Below are 16,802 nucleotides of genomic sequence, written 5' to 3' on the forward strand. Positions count from 1 at the left end.
CTGATGCTGTCAAAATTATAATGCTAAATCCCATCTGGTATTCAGGAAGTCATGTCATTCTAATGAAAGATACTCTTCATTTGCAAAATCTAGATAAGCAATTTAAAATTCGAGAGGATAGTGGTAAAGTGCAAAACTGGTTTGTTATTTAAAGACGATCTGTATCCTCGTGGTGGGGTGGACACTGGAGGTCTATTAGGATGGTTCTGCTGGAGCATCAATCACCGCTAAGCCAAAATTCAGTAACTAATACTTTCTGAAGACTTAATCAGTCCTTCAAACTTAGATTTAGCTGTCACTAAGCACAGAGCATGCTTGCAGCCTTCCAACATCATCACTGATGTCCAGTAAGGACACGGAGCAGAGCAGAGAAACTTCATTTGTTGTGAATAAAAACAATGCCTAGTCACCTAGCCCTCAGCTAGACAGGTTTTCTCACAGGCAAGAAGTGCCCTGTTCTGCAGTGTGGGATCTTCTGCTACAGCCCTGAGCTTTAAGGGAAGCAAAATCCTCAAAAGCCACAACACATTTGCAGAGATACATTCCTATATTTTAAACTGACACTGAACAGGTTCATGAATTGTCAAGATTGTGCTCATCATTAAAACGAAACTTAACAGTCTCCAAATTTGATCACCGAACACTTACCCCAATTTCCTTGAAGACTTTCACTGCGTTTTTCACATGACTGTAGGTAGCACTCTCAGCTGCAAGAAAGAAAACAGAGAGATAGACAAACTGCAATTGGATTTGGGCTAACTTGTGCTAGGAGGAACAGAATGAATCAAATCCAGTTCCAAAACCAGTTTAACATACCATATACAGCAACGTTCTTCTCCGTCCTGCTTATTAAGTGCCTGTGTAACTTTTGAAGGTATTCAGACTCTGAAACAGGACCGCTAAAATTGTGCACGAAGATAACAGCAGAACTATATGCCTCCAGTAAAGGTCCCAACAACCTCTGCAGGAAAGTGATGTACTGCTGGTGCTCTTGGGACTGGCTCACCTAAGAAAGGGCAACGATAGCTTAAGTGACAGAGACCAGCAGAAACAAGAAAGGACCTGCAACACAGCACACAGCAAAATGACAGCCCAAATAATGCTTAGTGCAAAAAGGAGTACAGGGGCACAACACAGCACATTACGAAAGCGTAGCAAAAAAGCAGCGTACTACGCGGGACAAAGCAGGCACTGCACATCACAGATCAGTGCTACTTTTTTCTCCCTCAGGATATTAACAACGATTTTCCTAAGATAAAATTAAAGGCACCATACTGTTCTGCAGTCAACAGAAGGGTTGCCATACATTCACAGAGATGGACGTAAGTTTCCAAGTGTTAACAAGATACGCTGAAGAGTGTTTGTGTCAGCTCTGTGAGAACACTGGTAATATGTCTAAAATCAATGAGATCAACCGATGAAGTGACATTTATGCTGAAAATAAATACCAGCACAATGTGCCACTTTTAGAGCATGTGCAGTCAGTAAAGAACAAAACATTTAGAGGCTAAGATACTTGAGCCTTTATCAGTTTTCATGACACTAACCATTGCCCTTCCACCTCCCTACAAGATTATTTGATGTTTCTTCAGGTGTTTTCCTCATGGGAAGGAGAGAAAGGTGTTTTACTGACTGTAGCAAAATACAAGACTACACCGTGAACCAGAGGAAAAAAAAAAATTATCATTACCCCTCCTGAACTAGTGAAGTAGTTTGTCTCTCTTTCAAGGCTTCAGAGTTATTAGCCTAAGGAGAATATTACCTTCAGGTAGCAATCTCTTTGCTCTTCCCCAAAATCACTGTCTTCATCTTCCTCGTCACTTCTCCAAGATAATGGTTCCGGGAGTTTTTTATCCCACTGCTGCTCTGTAAGACTGGGGCTAACATCCTCCTGATCATCCTGCTTAAATTTGAAAGAAAAGGCAGTAAATAGGTAAAAAACCAAAATCCAAGCAAAAAATAGGTTTATTTTATAATCTCATCTAACTTAATCAGTCCATTCATTAACCAATATTTAATGAAAGCAAGTGACACCCTATTATAGACAGGGTTGAGATAAGCAGAGAGGAGAGACATTTGGTGAAACAGACTGTTTTTCTTTAGCTTGCCTGTCACCTGAAAGTGAAAATCTTCGCAAGTGTTTCTGAATCTTCCTACCAGAGGCCATGCAGTAGCATGCCAAGATAAAGTTTTCAGTTATGTTAGGATAAAAAGTTGAGATGCTATCTGGATGCGGATGTTGCTAACCTCCGTACTACTGCTGCCTTGCAGACAGAGTAGTAAACTCTGTTGTTATATTACAATCGCCAACATCTCAATTAATGCAGAATACCACAAGTTACTATTTGGAAGTGGTAACTAACTGCCTCTAGTGATGCTGTTCTTGTACTTGCCCCCAAGTGAGATATTGGTTGGAAAAGAATAAGCCAGTTTTAATCAAAGGCCCCAGATTGTTTAAACCTTGATTACATTGAGACATTAAGACCCCTCCACCTGTTGCATCACAGCAACTCCCTTCTGCTAATCACCCTGACAAGCACCATCCAAGTTTAGCCTACAAATGCCCCAGAGTAATCCGCCCTCAGAGCCAGACAGGGATTGACACTTATTAGCAGGTAGGTGTCTTAAGTAAGTATGCATTTCTTCAGGCTTTCGAGTTGAGTGCGTGACAGCAAGAACACCCTTGGTAGAACTTCTTAACTTGAATATTGTGAGGGAAGAAGAGTTCTTTGTTTGCTTTTCGTCTATTTAGTAAAACCATCTATTTTAGTAAACCATTAATTAGTAAAGTGCTTTGTAGAGTTGCAAAGTATTGTAAAGTTCCCTTGCAAGGGCATAGTGAGGTAATCTGCCAGAAACAATAAGCACATATATACATACTAGATGTACTTGAATACTGATTTTGTTCTGTTGTGCAATAATGCAGGTATGTCAGAAGTTCAGGTGTACAGTAACTGAGGTGCAACAGAAATACTCCACCTGACTGATCAGTGTCTGATGCAACATTCAACTTCAACAATGCATCTTCAGAAATGAGTTTTAGAGATAATAAACATACACTGGAAAGAATAAGGGAAGCCTTAGTGTCAATCATTCACCATTATTTGTTTTCCTTAAAGTAGTAGAACAGAAAGACTTTTCTAAGGTCATCAGTGCTACGTCACGAGAAACCCCCATACAGTTACTCCATTTAGAAATGAGAATCAGGCAAGATTAAAACGAAATGGATAACAGACACCTCGTAGATGTTATTGTTGTCATAATATTCGTGACAAAGAAAAAGGTCTCTGCAGCAAATGAAGAACGACATCCTTCCAATCTTACATTCTGATCAAATGTTTTATTTTGAATGAAGCAAAGGCCACAAAATAAGTTTAAAAAAATGCCAGAGGTCACTGTGTGTTACGAGTATTTCTTAGTTTTTGCAGTAGACACTAGAACCACAGGAAGAGAATTTGAAAAAAAAGCACGGATCGATCAAGCTCAATTTAATGGGAAATTTATCAACGTGTTAATGTCAGCAGTAAAGGGAATAATTAAAAGTGGCAGAACTTGGCTACCTATCTTAGAGAAGAGGTGGTAAAAACCCCACAAACATTTCCAACCTGTCTGAAGTCATGAAACAACTATTGCTTACAGCATTTGCACTGATTATGCAAATTCTTAATATTTTAAAAGAAGTAAGCAGGTCCAGAGGTTTTCTAAGTTTAAAGACATTTACTGATGGAATATTTCTCCTTTTTAAGCATTCAAATGTTGTGCTGGTAGTGTATATCAGACAACACAGACAAATATTTATATACTGCCTAATAGCTACCTGTACCTCAGCTATAAACAGCAAAGTACCAGACTCAGCAACCAACAGTTATAGAAGAACCCTCAAGACAGGTTTCATGCTTGAGTAGACAGAGATGCGGATCTACTGCTGCCCACGCCTATTTTCCTCAACTGTCCCCAGGCATGGAACATACAGGTTTCTTCCTGATCCTCTGGATTAGCATTCATGTTTGGATTTATCTAATAATGATTACAATCTACTGCATGACAAGATGACAAGATGTCAGTACTTCAGATAAAAAGCAAGCAGTAGTAACTCCAGAGGAGAATTTTTAGTATCCAGGTATATCAATTAAATAGTACCTACGGTTACATAGAATAAAAATGGAAGCATGTATCAAAAGGCATGCAGCAAGATTAGAGTGAAGCAGTGGCCGTTAACAAATACACCAGAAGCAGCTCTAGCCTGCTTTGAAATTGCAGAGCTGCAAGAAGAAAACAGCCAAATATGTAACTTTTTTCTGCCTGCTCATTAAATTTTGATGCTTTCTCCTGGGCACCAAGGTTTGTTTGCTGTGCACAAAAAAAGTTTGGGAAGCAAAGGTATGCTGAGTCAGCTGCCCCTGGTCCCCAGGGTTTCTTTACGCTGCACGCCTCTGGCAGATTGCGCCACACAGTGACCCCAGCACGCCCCTGGAACTGCAAACCGTGCCAGCAGAGGAGGTTTACGATAATTTTGAGACCAATGCAAAGGAATCAAAGAATGACAAAAGATCTGGACTACTGACTCCTGTAGAGTAGAGAGAGTAAAACTCCATGTAGCTGTTCTAGAATTTGAAAGGGCTCCAATAATAAATAAATCCCCATTTTACATGACAGTATAAAACATGTATCTTCCTTAGTAAGTTTGGTACAGTAAAATGACACAGTCATTCATAGCATCACAGGATGACTATATCCAAATGTCTGATGCTTTTAAATGTAAGAATGAAGTAGTATCAGCCCTGGACTTGTTGTTACAAGCTTTTAGTAACAGCATATATCTAGAACAAGACTCTCAACTAAGAAGCATAAACTACCTATGGGTGAAGTCAAGCACAACAAAAAAAGCTCATTTGGTGTGTCTAGCGCCTTACCTCAGCCACCAGAAGAATACCGTATTGTATCAGCCTTTCCACAGATTCATGGCAAACTTGATATATCACCTGGCAAGGCTGCATAACAAAAGAAATGCACTGAGAAAATCACCTCTATTATACCCATTATAGCAACACCAGTTCCCTGGGCAGTACAAGTTGTTTGGATACAGCAGTATTATTCCTTTTAAGCAAGCTATTAAACTTTTACCAGCACAATCCTAAAGCACCACTCTTACGTTTATCCTGGCAGACAGGCAGACACTAAAAAAATCACAGCGAAATATGATATTTAAAATTTGTCCAGGTTTTTTTAAGAAATGCATTACTGGTAGAAAACCACATTAAATATTCTCCCCTTTTAATCGCCTCTAACCAAATTTTAGTTTGTTAACAATCCTGCAATAAAATAATCATAAAACTAAAATCATTGAGACTCACACCAGTGGTTCATTTATAATTTAAAGGAAAGTACACTTTTAAGAAATTCCCTATGTGTTTTGAAACTGAATAAAAAACCAACCTCTTTTACATTGTTCATAATAATGTAGGAAATATTTTCTAAGTTAAAAAAGTCAATTGTTAACTCTGAAAGCAGAAGGATAAGGTTACTGAAGAACCCCACCATCTGAGCTACATTACTGCCCAGACAACAATACTAAATTTGGCTTATGCTTCATTTTAAAAAGGCACAAGTCAGAAACGTGTGCAAATTTAAGAAGTAATTCAAGAATCTTCAGAACTTCCGCACATAAGAGAAAAATATCTAGCACTTAAAATTGCAGGAATACAGAGTGTAAGTATACAGCATGACTGCAAACTCAGATAACATCACCTCTCCTCAGTGTTTTGTAACAAAACAAAAACCAAAGTCAGGCCATGTTTAAAATTGCTACTAAGTACTAGGTGTGGCACACTGACTATTGCACTCCTAAGCAAATTAAGAGTATCTTCAGAATCTAGAGCCTTAGTTGCCAGCGTAATTTCAATCATCTATGCAAACTCATTTGAGTTGGGTACTCTCAGAGACTTGTACTTGTTTAAGGAAAAAAAATATTTAAATAGTTTTAGCAGAATGCAGATATAGTTGTGACGGTCTAATGACATAAGCAATACAAAATCTGTTAGAAGGCATTAAGAAGCCCAATCTCAAGTTGTGGGAAGCTGACAGAGATAGAGCGAGCAGCTTTTCTTTCTCAGGGAAGGCCTAAAGCCAGCACAGCAGAAGTGCTGCAGGCTCACCCCAGCATCACCCACTTAGCACCTGCAGGAGCAGCGGACGTGCACTCAGTATGTATCCCCTAAACCGGATCGACTGATCTTGTCACACCTTGCCAGGAAACAAGGTAGTGACAGGAGTGTGCCAAGTTAGTTCATGTGTTATCTTAGGCCAAACATCTTCCAGATGAACTGTTCTGATGGAGCTACATTCATTCAAATGTTTCCTTGGATGTTCAACCTCTTGATACCCATTATCATTCGGCTGTACTTACAGCGAACATATCAGAACTGAGACACTTGAAGAAAGCATAAATTCCGTTTATAGTAAAAGGCAGTTACAAGCAGAAAAAAAAAAAAGACATGGACAATTAATGCAACTACTTACTTACCAAAGACACAGTAAATTCATTAGAAAGCAAGTAACACAAGCTGGCAGCTTTTCGGACCAGGTGTTCTTGACTAATCAAACTGGGAGAAGCACCATTGGTACCATTTCTGTACCTCCTACTCTGAACTGCACGAAGACTGCAGGCTAGGGCAGAAACAAACACAAGCAAAATTTATTTTTCCATAGAGCTTAACAGCAAAGGAAACTTAAAACTTTTGTCTGTTTCTAGACCTAAAGCAGTCAAACATTACACATGCAGTTGAATAATGAAGACAGATTCACCACTACTTCATTTGTGTCCAATTAAAGTCAGATTGAAATGAAACAAAATCTCATTAAAATATTTGTGACCAAAGCACATGTTTTGCCATACTGGCTCAGAACTCTGATAGTGCCCTGCCTGAGGCAGTGACCGATACATGAATACCTCCAAGAAAGATAAAGGGTGATGAGAAAAATAAGTGAAGCATTCTACAAACCAAAACCAAGTTCACTTTAAAATTGTTTTTGTTAGAGGAAACATGGGCTGAAGCAGAGAGGGAAGAAATATATATATGTAAACTACATATATATATGGGGGGTTGGGGAGGTTGTGCAGATACAAGAAATTCTTTCCTTGGTAAACCGCAACACATACCAATAATGGCCTCTTTAATAAATACATGAAGCACACCATTGCTGTAGAAGTTGAGTTCAAAGACAGCAGGTATCGTTGTGCTGGGAGTGATGAAGAACTCATTGGTTCGGCTAGTGTTTGTGATATTTACACAGTTCCCCAACAAGTGGATGGCATGCATGACAACATCATCTGAGTTCCCTGAAAATCCCAGGTCAAAGTCACGGGCTAAGACCTCCTCCTTCATGGAGAAGAAATCTTCTACCAACCTGGAAAGATCAGTTCCCTAGAAGTAAAATCAGAATCAAACTGAAACCACTTTTTTTTTTTTTTGCACAGGAGTATAGAGCAAACACATAAACAAGCCACTAATTTTCAAAAATCTAAAGCACAATAGTAGTATTAGAAATCCTTGTTTTCACACAGATATTTTTAAAACAGTCCACAGGTTTTGAATTATATGCAATTATATTTTAAAGCCATGCAGCTATTTGAGAATCCAAGTTTTTTCTTTGCTTCTTGGTTTATCTCATACCCTGCAGAGACCTGAGTTATACTTTAAGAACATGTTCGATATACCATATTTCCATTACTTATGCTATAGAATGAATGATCAGTTATCTGGGAATACTGTAATTAGCAGAACTTCTCTTCAATTGTTTGGGGACATGAGGAAAAGCTTCCCCTCAAGCACTTCCTTTCCTTGTTTTTGTCAAGATGGCTTCAGATCACATTGTAAAATGCTTCTTTGATCCCATTATCTTAGACAGTTGAAAACACTGGACTGACAGCAATAGCGATACCGTCCTCAACTAGGAAGATCACCTGTCTGTCCAATCTTTTTCAATTTGTTCTCAATTTACGTGCAATAAAAGTTTCAGATTCAAGGCAGAAGGATTTCAGAAAAAATGCTAAACACACTTGTAGGAGAAAAAAAAAATTTCTTCCATGCCCCATGCACAAGACTTCAGTTAAACATTAGTATGATTTTGCCATCGTAGTATAACATTCTAGTACCAAGGAACAGCAAAACTAATTTGAAAATTAACAGAAGAGTTGCTAATATATTCATTAGTGAATATGTTTAAGGACTAGAAAAAAAACCTTAATACAATGAACCAAAACAATGTATTCTTTTAAAAAAGCGTAATCACATTTTGAATTACAAAAAAAAAAATCTATTTCCACGTGAGTATTTATTATCATCCCATCAATAATGGCTTATCTTCAAGCATCCACTACTAACTAGAATATTAGCACCCAGGCTACCTCAAATCCACTTCAATTTAAATGCATCTTTCTTATTTATTACTACCATACAATAGTAAAATCATACTATTTTTTTAATTCACAAGGCCAAGGTAATGTTTGCCTGTTTAAGCAGCACGGAATTCTTACCTGCCTGTGTCTGTACAGCAGCAAACAGGCAACGATGTGGGTAGACATCACAGCACAGGACTTGTTAGCAGCTAGATGTAAACAAGATAAACTTGTTAAGCACCTGAGAAGTTCAGAACATCATTATAAGTGAAAGAGAACCCATTATTTAACAAAAAAAAAAAAAGTGATACTGGCACAAAATTGTACCTTCTGAATGAAATACAAAGCGTGTTATGTCTATATAGTGACAGTATTAAAGTAATCAAATGAAAGTAACTTGACCTAAGAAGGCTGACTAAAGCTTAAACATCTACTAAGCTAAGTACCATTCTGCATGCATGCCTCATACCACAAATCACAGATCTACTGATGAAGCATACACCACATAATCTATAAAACCTGGCAACACTGGTCCGTGCAGCTAGATGAGTTCACATGGGTATTATCTCAAATAATGCCATTAAGACACTGCAATAACTTCTTACATGAAGTGATAAGAAATCAGTGAAATCAAACTCTGCAGAGTACAGCAAGTTCAGTATACTTGTCCAAGGAATACATAAGTTACCAAAACAAACAGAATAAAAAGCTTGTCCTTAATCAGAAGGAGAGTTTATTAAACCTTGAAGAGGAGGGAAAGAGGGAGGCAAAGGATGGAGAATTGTCAAGAGAGAATTTGAAGTCATGAAATGATCATCTGAATGGAGGGAATTGGGAAGAATGGCGTTACCAAACAGCAAGTTAGCTCATGCGATCAGCAAAAAAAACCAGGTAGCTGATAGTGATACTATAACACTTACTGAACAAAATGTGCTCAGCCAAGTTGGATATCAGCTCTCTTCTGAAGGGTTCACTGGTGATATCCCTGGAGTTGGGCAGTGAGGCCTCTGTACCTTCATCCACAGTGTCATTATGTCTGAATACAGAGTAAAATTCACATCATGACATTTAGATTTTGATCAAAATGTAAAATAACCTCGATTGATTGGGGTTTTTTTATACACTAACTGAATCGCAGTGCAAAAAACCACTATGCAGTCTGGCAAGGGCACAAAAATGTGATGCATGGCAAGCTCCACAAAAATTTTCACATCTACCAACTTTCCCAGATTATTACTTCACCCTAAACAACAATCCAAGATAAGACTACCAAAAGAAACATTGCAATACAATTTGCAAACAAGAACACAAGAACATTTACCTTGTCCTATGGCTATTCCTGACTTTGCCATTACATCATTTGCACCCCGCACAGCTCTTCTCCCTCAGTGAATATGGACAACAGCAGATTAACCAAATCTGCCTAAAAGGCAGTTTCCAGCCCAACCTCTCTACAAACTTGAAATGGTCTTTTGCATGGACCTAAAATTTTCTAAAGATAAATGACTGACTCTGCTAGGATCACACAGGTTTGTCCAAGTCAAGCTAAGACCTCAACTAAAATGTATATCCATGGAACAAATGCAGACCTAGCCCTTCAGCATAGTCTTCATTTCTGAGTGACAGTCACCTCCTTGAGCAAAGGCTACTTACTCACAAGTCCTACTTGCTTTGGAATTATACTCAAACCCACCTGAAATGTTTGTGAGGTTTAAAACCAAATCCTTAATTTTTCATTATGTGTGCCATTTTCTTCCCTAAGTTATTACATAAAATTTAAAATTCAACCAACAGAGGTCACTAAAATTAGAAAATAAATTTAAAAAAGCCTCCTCAAGCTTATTTAAACAGAGCTCCCCAGAAAGAATGCAACTCTTATAATAAATTGCACAGTTAAAATTGTTTAAGTTTTTAGTTTTTCTGTACACAATTAGATTATCCTTGGGGAGTTCAAGCAATGCCTGGAATGTAATGCAGAACACTAGAGAGACAAAGAAATAAACAAAAAACCCGCAAACTGTTCTTCCTCTCCCCAGCACACAAAAAAAATCTCTACCTTGATGGAAGTATAGCTGGTAACAAAGCTTGTTCCAAAGAAAGAGGAGCAGGCACAGGTTTTTGGCTTTGGCTGTTTACATATTCCTGTTAAGAGAAGATTTATTATTTTTTTGTACTTTTCCCACCTTATTCTTGGATTCAACTGGCAATACCATTACGTGAAAAAGGCAATTATTCAAAATGCAACTGTGATTAAAAATAGCTCACCCTAAAAGAGCAGTAATAGGGCCACAGAAATTAAAAGTTTGCAACATTTTACTCACTTTTGATTTTATTTTATGAAAAGGTGAACTTCCCAAAGCAAGGAATCCATGCAACCAAAACAATACATAACCCCTGTCAGCACCCTGCTGGGAACAACTCCTCTGAGACTAGCTTCTCCGTGATTAAATTAATAAGAACTGCCTTCATTAACATGAATGAGAGCAAAGTCTAATACCCTTTCAGAAACAACACAGAGACTGTAATTATTGCTTGCTGCTGCTTTCCTCAAACACCAGGATAGGGAACTTCTCCATAAGTAAACACCAGTGTAGAAACCCCAGTTGCAAGACCCCTCACAGTGCCACAAACTAAAGCACCCAGGAAGCAGGCAGGGTACTGCATGCTTGGAATTCTTGAATCCCAAATTTCTCAAAAACCAAACACCTCTCCTTACAGGTTAGCATTTACATTACTCTGTCTTCAGGACACTGTGTTCTTTCAGTGCTATAAAGACTGATGTGGGAAACTAAAGAGCCACTTAACCTGCTGGTCAGGAAAACAGCTCCCTCCCAGGAAAGCTGCTTAAAAGACTGTCACAGCCAGCTCACTCTCTTCTGCTTCTAAGCCTGTGCTCACAGAACTGCAGAAGCCCAAAATTAACGCCCAAAGCTCCTCTCTTTTAGAAAAACCTGCAGTGACACAACTACATCAACTTAAAAATACAGTTACACTTCTGCAAATCTTGGTTATGGCACACTTATGTCCTTTATTACCTTTCTGGAGTACAAGAATGAATACAGATACAAATGAGACCTGACAGAGGTTGCTAGGAAGGTGCAGAGTGATCAGCATTTCACTAGATTAAGAGGGCAGATAACCTTCTTTTCCTTACGCTGATCCGAGAACAATTGTTAAGTCCCTACCACGAACAGCCTGGAAGTGACCCAAGTCTTCTCCTTTGGAAGTGAGTTAATATCTTTTCCTACTACGCTAATTATAATGTGGTGCAGACGGTCACAATAATTTCATGCTGTGGTAATTGAACCCTCCAAAGCTCTCCAACCTACTGCTTTCCTGAGAGAAGTAGGGCAGAAAGAAGAACACCTGATTAATTTGAATAATGTTCTAGTAGGTTGTTGTTTCAGTAGTTAATCTTATTAAAGTCCCACTAAAAATAAGGTATACTGTAGCAGAACACAGATTAGTGAAATGTAGGTAAATTAAATATAGTACTAGCAGATTCTGCAAAGGGACCAGAGAAAATGTAAAAAGTGAAGGCAGCTAGTACTGCACCATCCCATACCCTGAGAAACTACACAACAGTATTCGGTGAACTAGTATAGGTAATAATTCTAAACTAATAGTAAACTATGACATTGAAAGTATACGCAGATTTTTATGATATATGATCTACGATACTTTTATAGCTATCAGTTTGCTTAGCAGTTTTAAAAATCCAGTGAGGTAAATGCCCTTCCTAGAACTGGAGAACAGTATTCAGTTTCCTTCAACTCTAAATGTCCCAACAACTTAAAGGGGGTACAAGGATCATTTTAAAGATTGATTGTTAAAACCAAGCAAAGAACCCCAGTGAGAATACTTGCACCATTCCAAACCTAACACAACCGTTTATATCAACTCTGAGACTACTTCAGCTTAACACAAACGTGTCCAAAGACTCATGCCTTCAGCAAAACAGGGGTACTTTTGTCCCACTGGAACAGACCTCAGCAGATAATGCTAGTGATGATAACCCACACAGAGAAAAATCAAAATAAATGCATCCCGCTATTGAAACATCAAAAATGTCAAACTTTCAAAAGGTTCTTCAAAATATCAAACTTACTTTTAAGGAAAATGGTTGCGCAAAATCTACTCTGACACACCCATAATTCTTCCGCAGCATTCTGAAGACTCCTCTAGCTATACTCCAAAGACTTTCATTCTTCTTAGGCTTGCCCTGGAAAACAGGGGTGGTTGTTTTGGGTTTTTTCCAGTTTGCAGCTAAAAGGTTACATTTAAAATTAAAATGCATGCAACAGCAGACAAAACAAGGCCAAATCTTTTGACACACCTTTTAACTTGAAGTAAATCTAAAGAATTATTGTTTTCCATATGTATCCACTTGAATATATTATTTGTTATGTCATTAATTTTCATTTAGAAGTATGTCACCTGTACCTCAGCACTCCCTACCAGAGAGGTTCTGTGATTCATGGCTCCACGCTCTTCAACACTAGCACCAAGTACATGTGACAGAGGACTACTAGCACACGATTTAACTATGTAACACATTTTCCTCACATACACAGAAAATCCCCTAGGCAAAACAAGTTGTTCAATTGCTCTTACCAGCTGTTCGCTGTTATAGTGGCCTTCAATTATGCGATCATAGGAGATTCCCACAGGTATAATTAGGACATCAGGGGTAGCATTTGAGAAAAGAGCATCCACCACCACAGATAAAAGACCTGCTCTAGCTCCAGATGTCTTTCCACTTCGAGACCGTGTGCCTTCCAAGAATATTTCTAAAAACTGCTGCTGTCTCAACAATTCTTCTATGTGCTGAATACAAAAAGATTGGAAAAAAGGAAAAAATAAATATCTAATTACACTGGCAAATTCACATTTGAAATATATTGTTAGCAATCATTTCCTTTTAAAAACATTGGAAGATCATGAGTTGTCATGAATACTTGTGAAAAAACCAAAAGCAGTAATTAATGCTTGACACAAACCCAGACCAAACTGCAACTGAATTTGCATGAATAGACAAGCAGTATAATGCCATTTCTTCAAGAACAGCATCTCTAGCAACAGTTGATCTAGCCAATTTGCATACACCTCTCCTTCCGGTTCCTCAGTACATCCCATCTTCTAAGACACAAATACAGCTATTATACTGAATGGCACAAAGGATTACATTAACCCATCGTAAACAGAGCCTTCCGTTAAGTTAACAGAATCAGTGTAGATATGCCCCAGTACAAAAGAAATCAGAGAAACAAGGCTGAAGTTTAATGCTAATTCAGAGAGTATTAATTCCGCTCTCTTTAATAAGGATTACATAAGGTGAAGATTTGCTCATCCTCAAATGTCCTGGGCATTCAACTGTTTTGTTCTATACATTCAAGACTTCATACAAAAATGTACCCTTTTTTGCAGCATGAAACCTAAGACAAATTCAAAGCAGTAAAAAACATCCGCACACTGATGGAACTCACTTTCCCACTTGCCACCCGACTGAAATGCTACCTACAGAAACTAAGACAAGGAATACGTACCACATAGAGCAAAGCTCTGTAGAGGAAGTCCTTGCGACCATCAGGACTCTGATCTAACTTTCGTCGAATGAAAAATCCTCCTAGCTTGCGGATCAATGTGCTACAAAATAAAGAAGAATTATACTCATTGATTTTAGTTTGCAGGGAACTACTATATGCCCAGTACAAAACTCCTAGCACACAACCGGAGCTGAAATTACTGAAATTCACAAAGACTAACACTATTTGCACATGATGGGACTACACAAATATAACTTTATTTTAGAAACAGGCTTCTCTACACTGTCTTGCTCCATTTCACTCCCTTGACAGACCACTTACCCTCTGCAGTGACCTTGCCTGGGAGACCATTGTACATTGAGATGCTGGTGACCCACATAACAGTTAACTTGAGCTGGCCCAAGTCTGTGCTCCGCTGCACATGCATTGTGGCCTTCATGCCCATGCACATACCCCTTCGCTGCAGGATCAGCTCAGCCACCTGATTGTAACAGCGCAGCCTGCAGGCAGCTCCCACTTGGCACCAGCAATTATGCCAAGAGCAAGGCCTTGCCTTTATCTAAGAGTGCAGCAAGAAGTTCTTCTAAGAACATCCTTTCTGCTTGACAGAATGAATGATGAATAGAATTGTCTTCTTGTAAGAGAACCCTATACTAGCTCAAATGACCAAAATGGGACAACCCTTTTTGAGGGCAGGGCCTGCACAGTGTGCTGCATGTGCATCGGAGGCCTGCTAAACGCTGCCCAACTCAGGGTTCCCACAACTAAAGGGACGTTAGATTACCTATGCTAGTCTCTCATTCTTTATACTGCTAGCCCTAATAAACAGCATTTTAGCTGATACTTTATATAGTCTGAATGCTTTTCTTACTGGGATCACCACAGACCACCGCCTACCGGTGCAAAACATCCTCTAAGTCGAGGTATCTCCCTTCTTTCCTCATAATTTTCTGCAATATCCAGTGGGTTTTCAGAAATCAGTTATCCCCAAATTCTGTCTCACTGGAAAAATACTATCTAAAAGACCTTCTTATGTTCTTCAGCCACCAGAAATATAATTTAAACAGAGACCAAATTGGGGCACCTTCCCAGAAAGTATTACTCACTCAGTACTGTCGCTGCTTATTCGCTACCTCATTAACTTTCGTGAAGAGTTGACCATTTACAACACTTTTTCACATACTCAGTCACCTACACACTTTGAGACTCCTAGAAGGGAATATCCTTCCTTACCCTACTTAGGTTATGACGGAATTTCTCAGAAGGATTTTGTTATGCTCTCTCTCTGAGCATGTAATAAGAACCAAAGGTTCTACATGATGGCCCAATAATACTCAGATTCTTACGCTTGGACATTACTGATATTGTGCAATAGGTCACCTGAAGATCCCCCCACTTCAGCCTTTTTCAAATAAGACGAGAGGTCATTACCTGAATATGGGAATGTTGAGGTTGTTCCCTGCAGCAATGTAGGGTGCTTTGATGTTATGGCAGAAAAGAATGAATGTAAGGAGCAGGTAGTCAATGTGGGATTTGTGAACGGGCAAGAAGATAAGAGGCAAATTCATCTATCATGGAGGGAGAAAGAAAAAAAGAAAGAGGACAGTTGGTAAGAACTGTGGAGTATTACTCCTTTTCTAAAATCCATCACTGAGATTGCTAGCATCTTTTTGTCAGAACTGATGGTGTTTTCCAGTTACCACCATGCAGTTTGTTTACTTCTGGTTTTCAGTCAGCTGTGACAATGAGAACATTTTAGTCAACTGTACTTGTTAATTTTCATGGATTGTAGTTTTTAGTTGTATGCGTGACAAGAAACAATGATTAATATTCCCAGTTTCTTCAGACTCACAGTACTCAGACAACAAACAATTAAAGAGATGTGGCCAAATCATCACTGTCGCCCAAATACTGCTATTTCTTTCTATTGGATATCAGCAAGGATCTATGAGCAGGGAGTTCCCAAACACTGTAATCAAAAGATAACAGAAAATATTAGGAATATTTATCTAATCCATCTTTCTAAGGTAAACCCTGCAAAAAGAATCAATTCCATTGAGTGTAAAGAACATGGTAGAATTTAGGAGTTATTTTGATTAATTTCAATAAATATTGAAGGACTGGTAACAGATTGCTAGTAAGAAACTGGAAAAGTTTATTTCTTAAAGATTTTTATTCCAAATTAAGGTAACAGTGGAAAGTCCTAAATAAACCTACTAATTTATTACTGGCTGCCTCAGCACAAAAAAAAGAAATCCTGCTGGATGCAGGTTGTCCAAGATAATCCTTCAGCCTGATAGTTTGAATTCGATCCCGAAACAAAGGTAAAACCAGAGTTCACATAGTATTTTAGGTTACAACACAAGGAACATTCTATTTAATTAAAAACACTACTTCACAGATATGAGACAGACCTATCGACAATCTGGTATCATACAAGAAGAACTCTTCTAAAGAGAGAAAGCAATGTAAATATTTAATAGAAACTACATCACAAATCTGCCATACTAGATTCTTTCCCACATCTCCCTTACCTCTGTTGCTGCTTTGACCATTTCTATTTGACCTCTGTGGATCTGGATATTCCAGAAAAAGCTGTTAAACAACTTCAGTAACACCCAGCCAGTCAACCTGAAGGAAAACCAAACACAACTCAAAGTTTCATTCGTTATTGCCTCTGTTTCATACGGCTTCTCTATCACTAAATGCAAAGCCATAAAAACCGACTCCCTTATATTCAAACAAATTACTATAAAATCCAATTGCTTAACAAGTTTTTGCCTATCATCTAAACCATGGCTAGTAACCACATTTCAGTCTCCTGCAATTATGACACAAAACTTGTTATTGTCAGCCTC

At 38.5% G+C, this 16,802-nt stretch overlaps 1 protein-coding gene across 10 annotated transcripts in view; it reads right to left on the reverse strand.

The window, feature by feature from the left end:
- Positions 1-16,802, reverse strand: part of GPAM (glycerol-3-phosphate acyltransferase, mitochondrial) — a 32,057-nt gene that overhangs the window by 2,468 nt on the left and 12,787 nt on the right. For 9 of the 10 annotated variants that reach the window (XM_075107558.1, XM_075107566.1, XM_075107564.1 and 6 more), the window contains exons 7-20: positions 16,479-16,575; positions 15,376-15,512; positions 13,945-14,044; positions 13,013-13,225; positions 12,507-12,620; positions 10,455-10,540; positions 9,319-9,434; positions 8,537-8,607; positions 7,160-7,424; positions 6,524-6,666; positions 4,914-4,991; positions 1,763-1,903; positions 817-1,006; positions 649-707 (exon numbers count right to left, since the gene is read on the reverse strand). In XM_075107558.1, the coding sequence (XP_074963659.1) occupies positions 649-707; positions 817-1,006; positions 1,763-1,903; positions 4,914-4,991; positions 6,524-6,666; positions 7,160-7,424; positions 8,537-8,607; positions 9,319-9,434; positions 10,455-10,540; positions 12,507-12,620; positions 13,013-13,225; positions 13,945-14,044; positions 15,376-15,512; positions 16,479-16,575 (1,810 nt within the window). The remainder of the gene's footprint in view (positions 1-648; positions 708-816; positions 1,007-1,762; positions 1,904-4,913; positions 4,992-6,523; positions 6,667-7,159; positions 7,425-8,536; positions 8,608-9,318; positions 9,435-10,454; positions 10,541-12,506; positions 12,621-13,012; positions 13,226-13,944; positions 14,045-15,375; positions 15,513-16,478; positions 16,576-16,802) is intronic. The other variant, XM_075107556.1, reaches the window with a different exon arrangement.

Source organism: Phalacrocorax aristotelis, chromosome 12 (assembly GCF_949628215.1).
Source record: "Phalacrocorax aristotelis chromosome 12, bGulAri2.1, whole genome shotgun sequence".
NCBI lineage: Eukaryota > Metazoa > Chordata > Aves > Suliformes > Phalacrocoracidae > Phalacrocorax > Phalacrocorax aristotelis.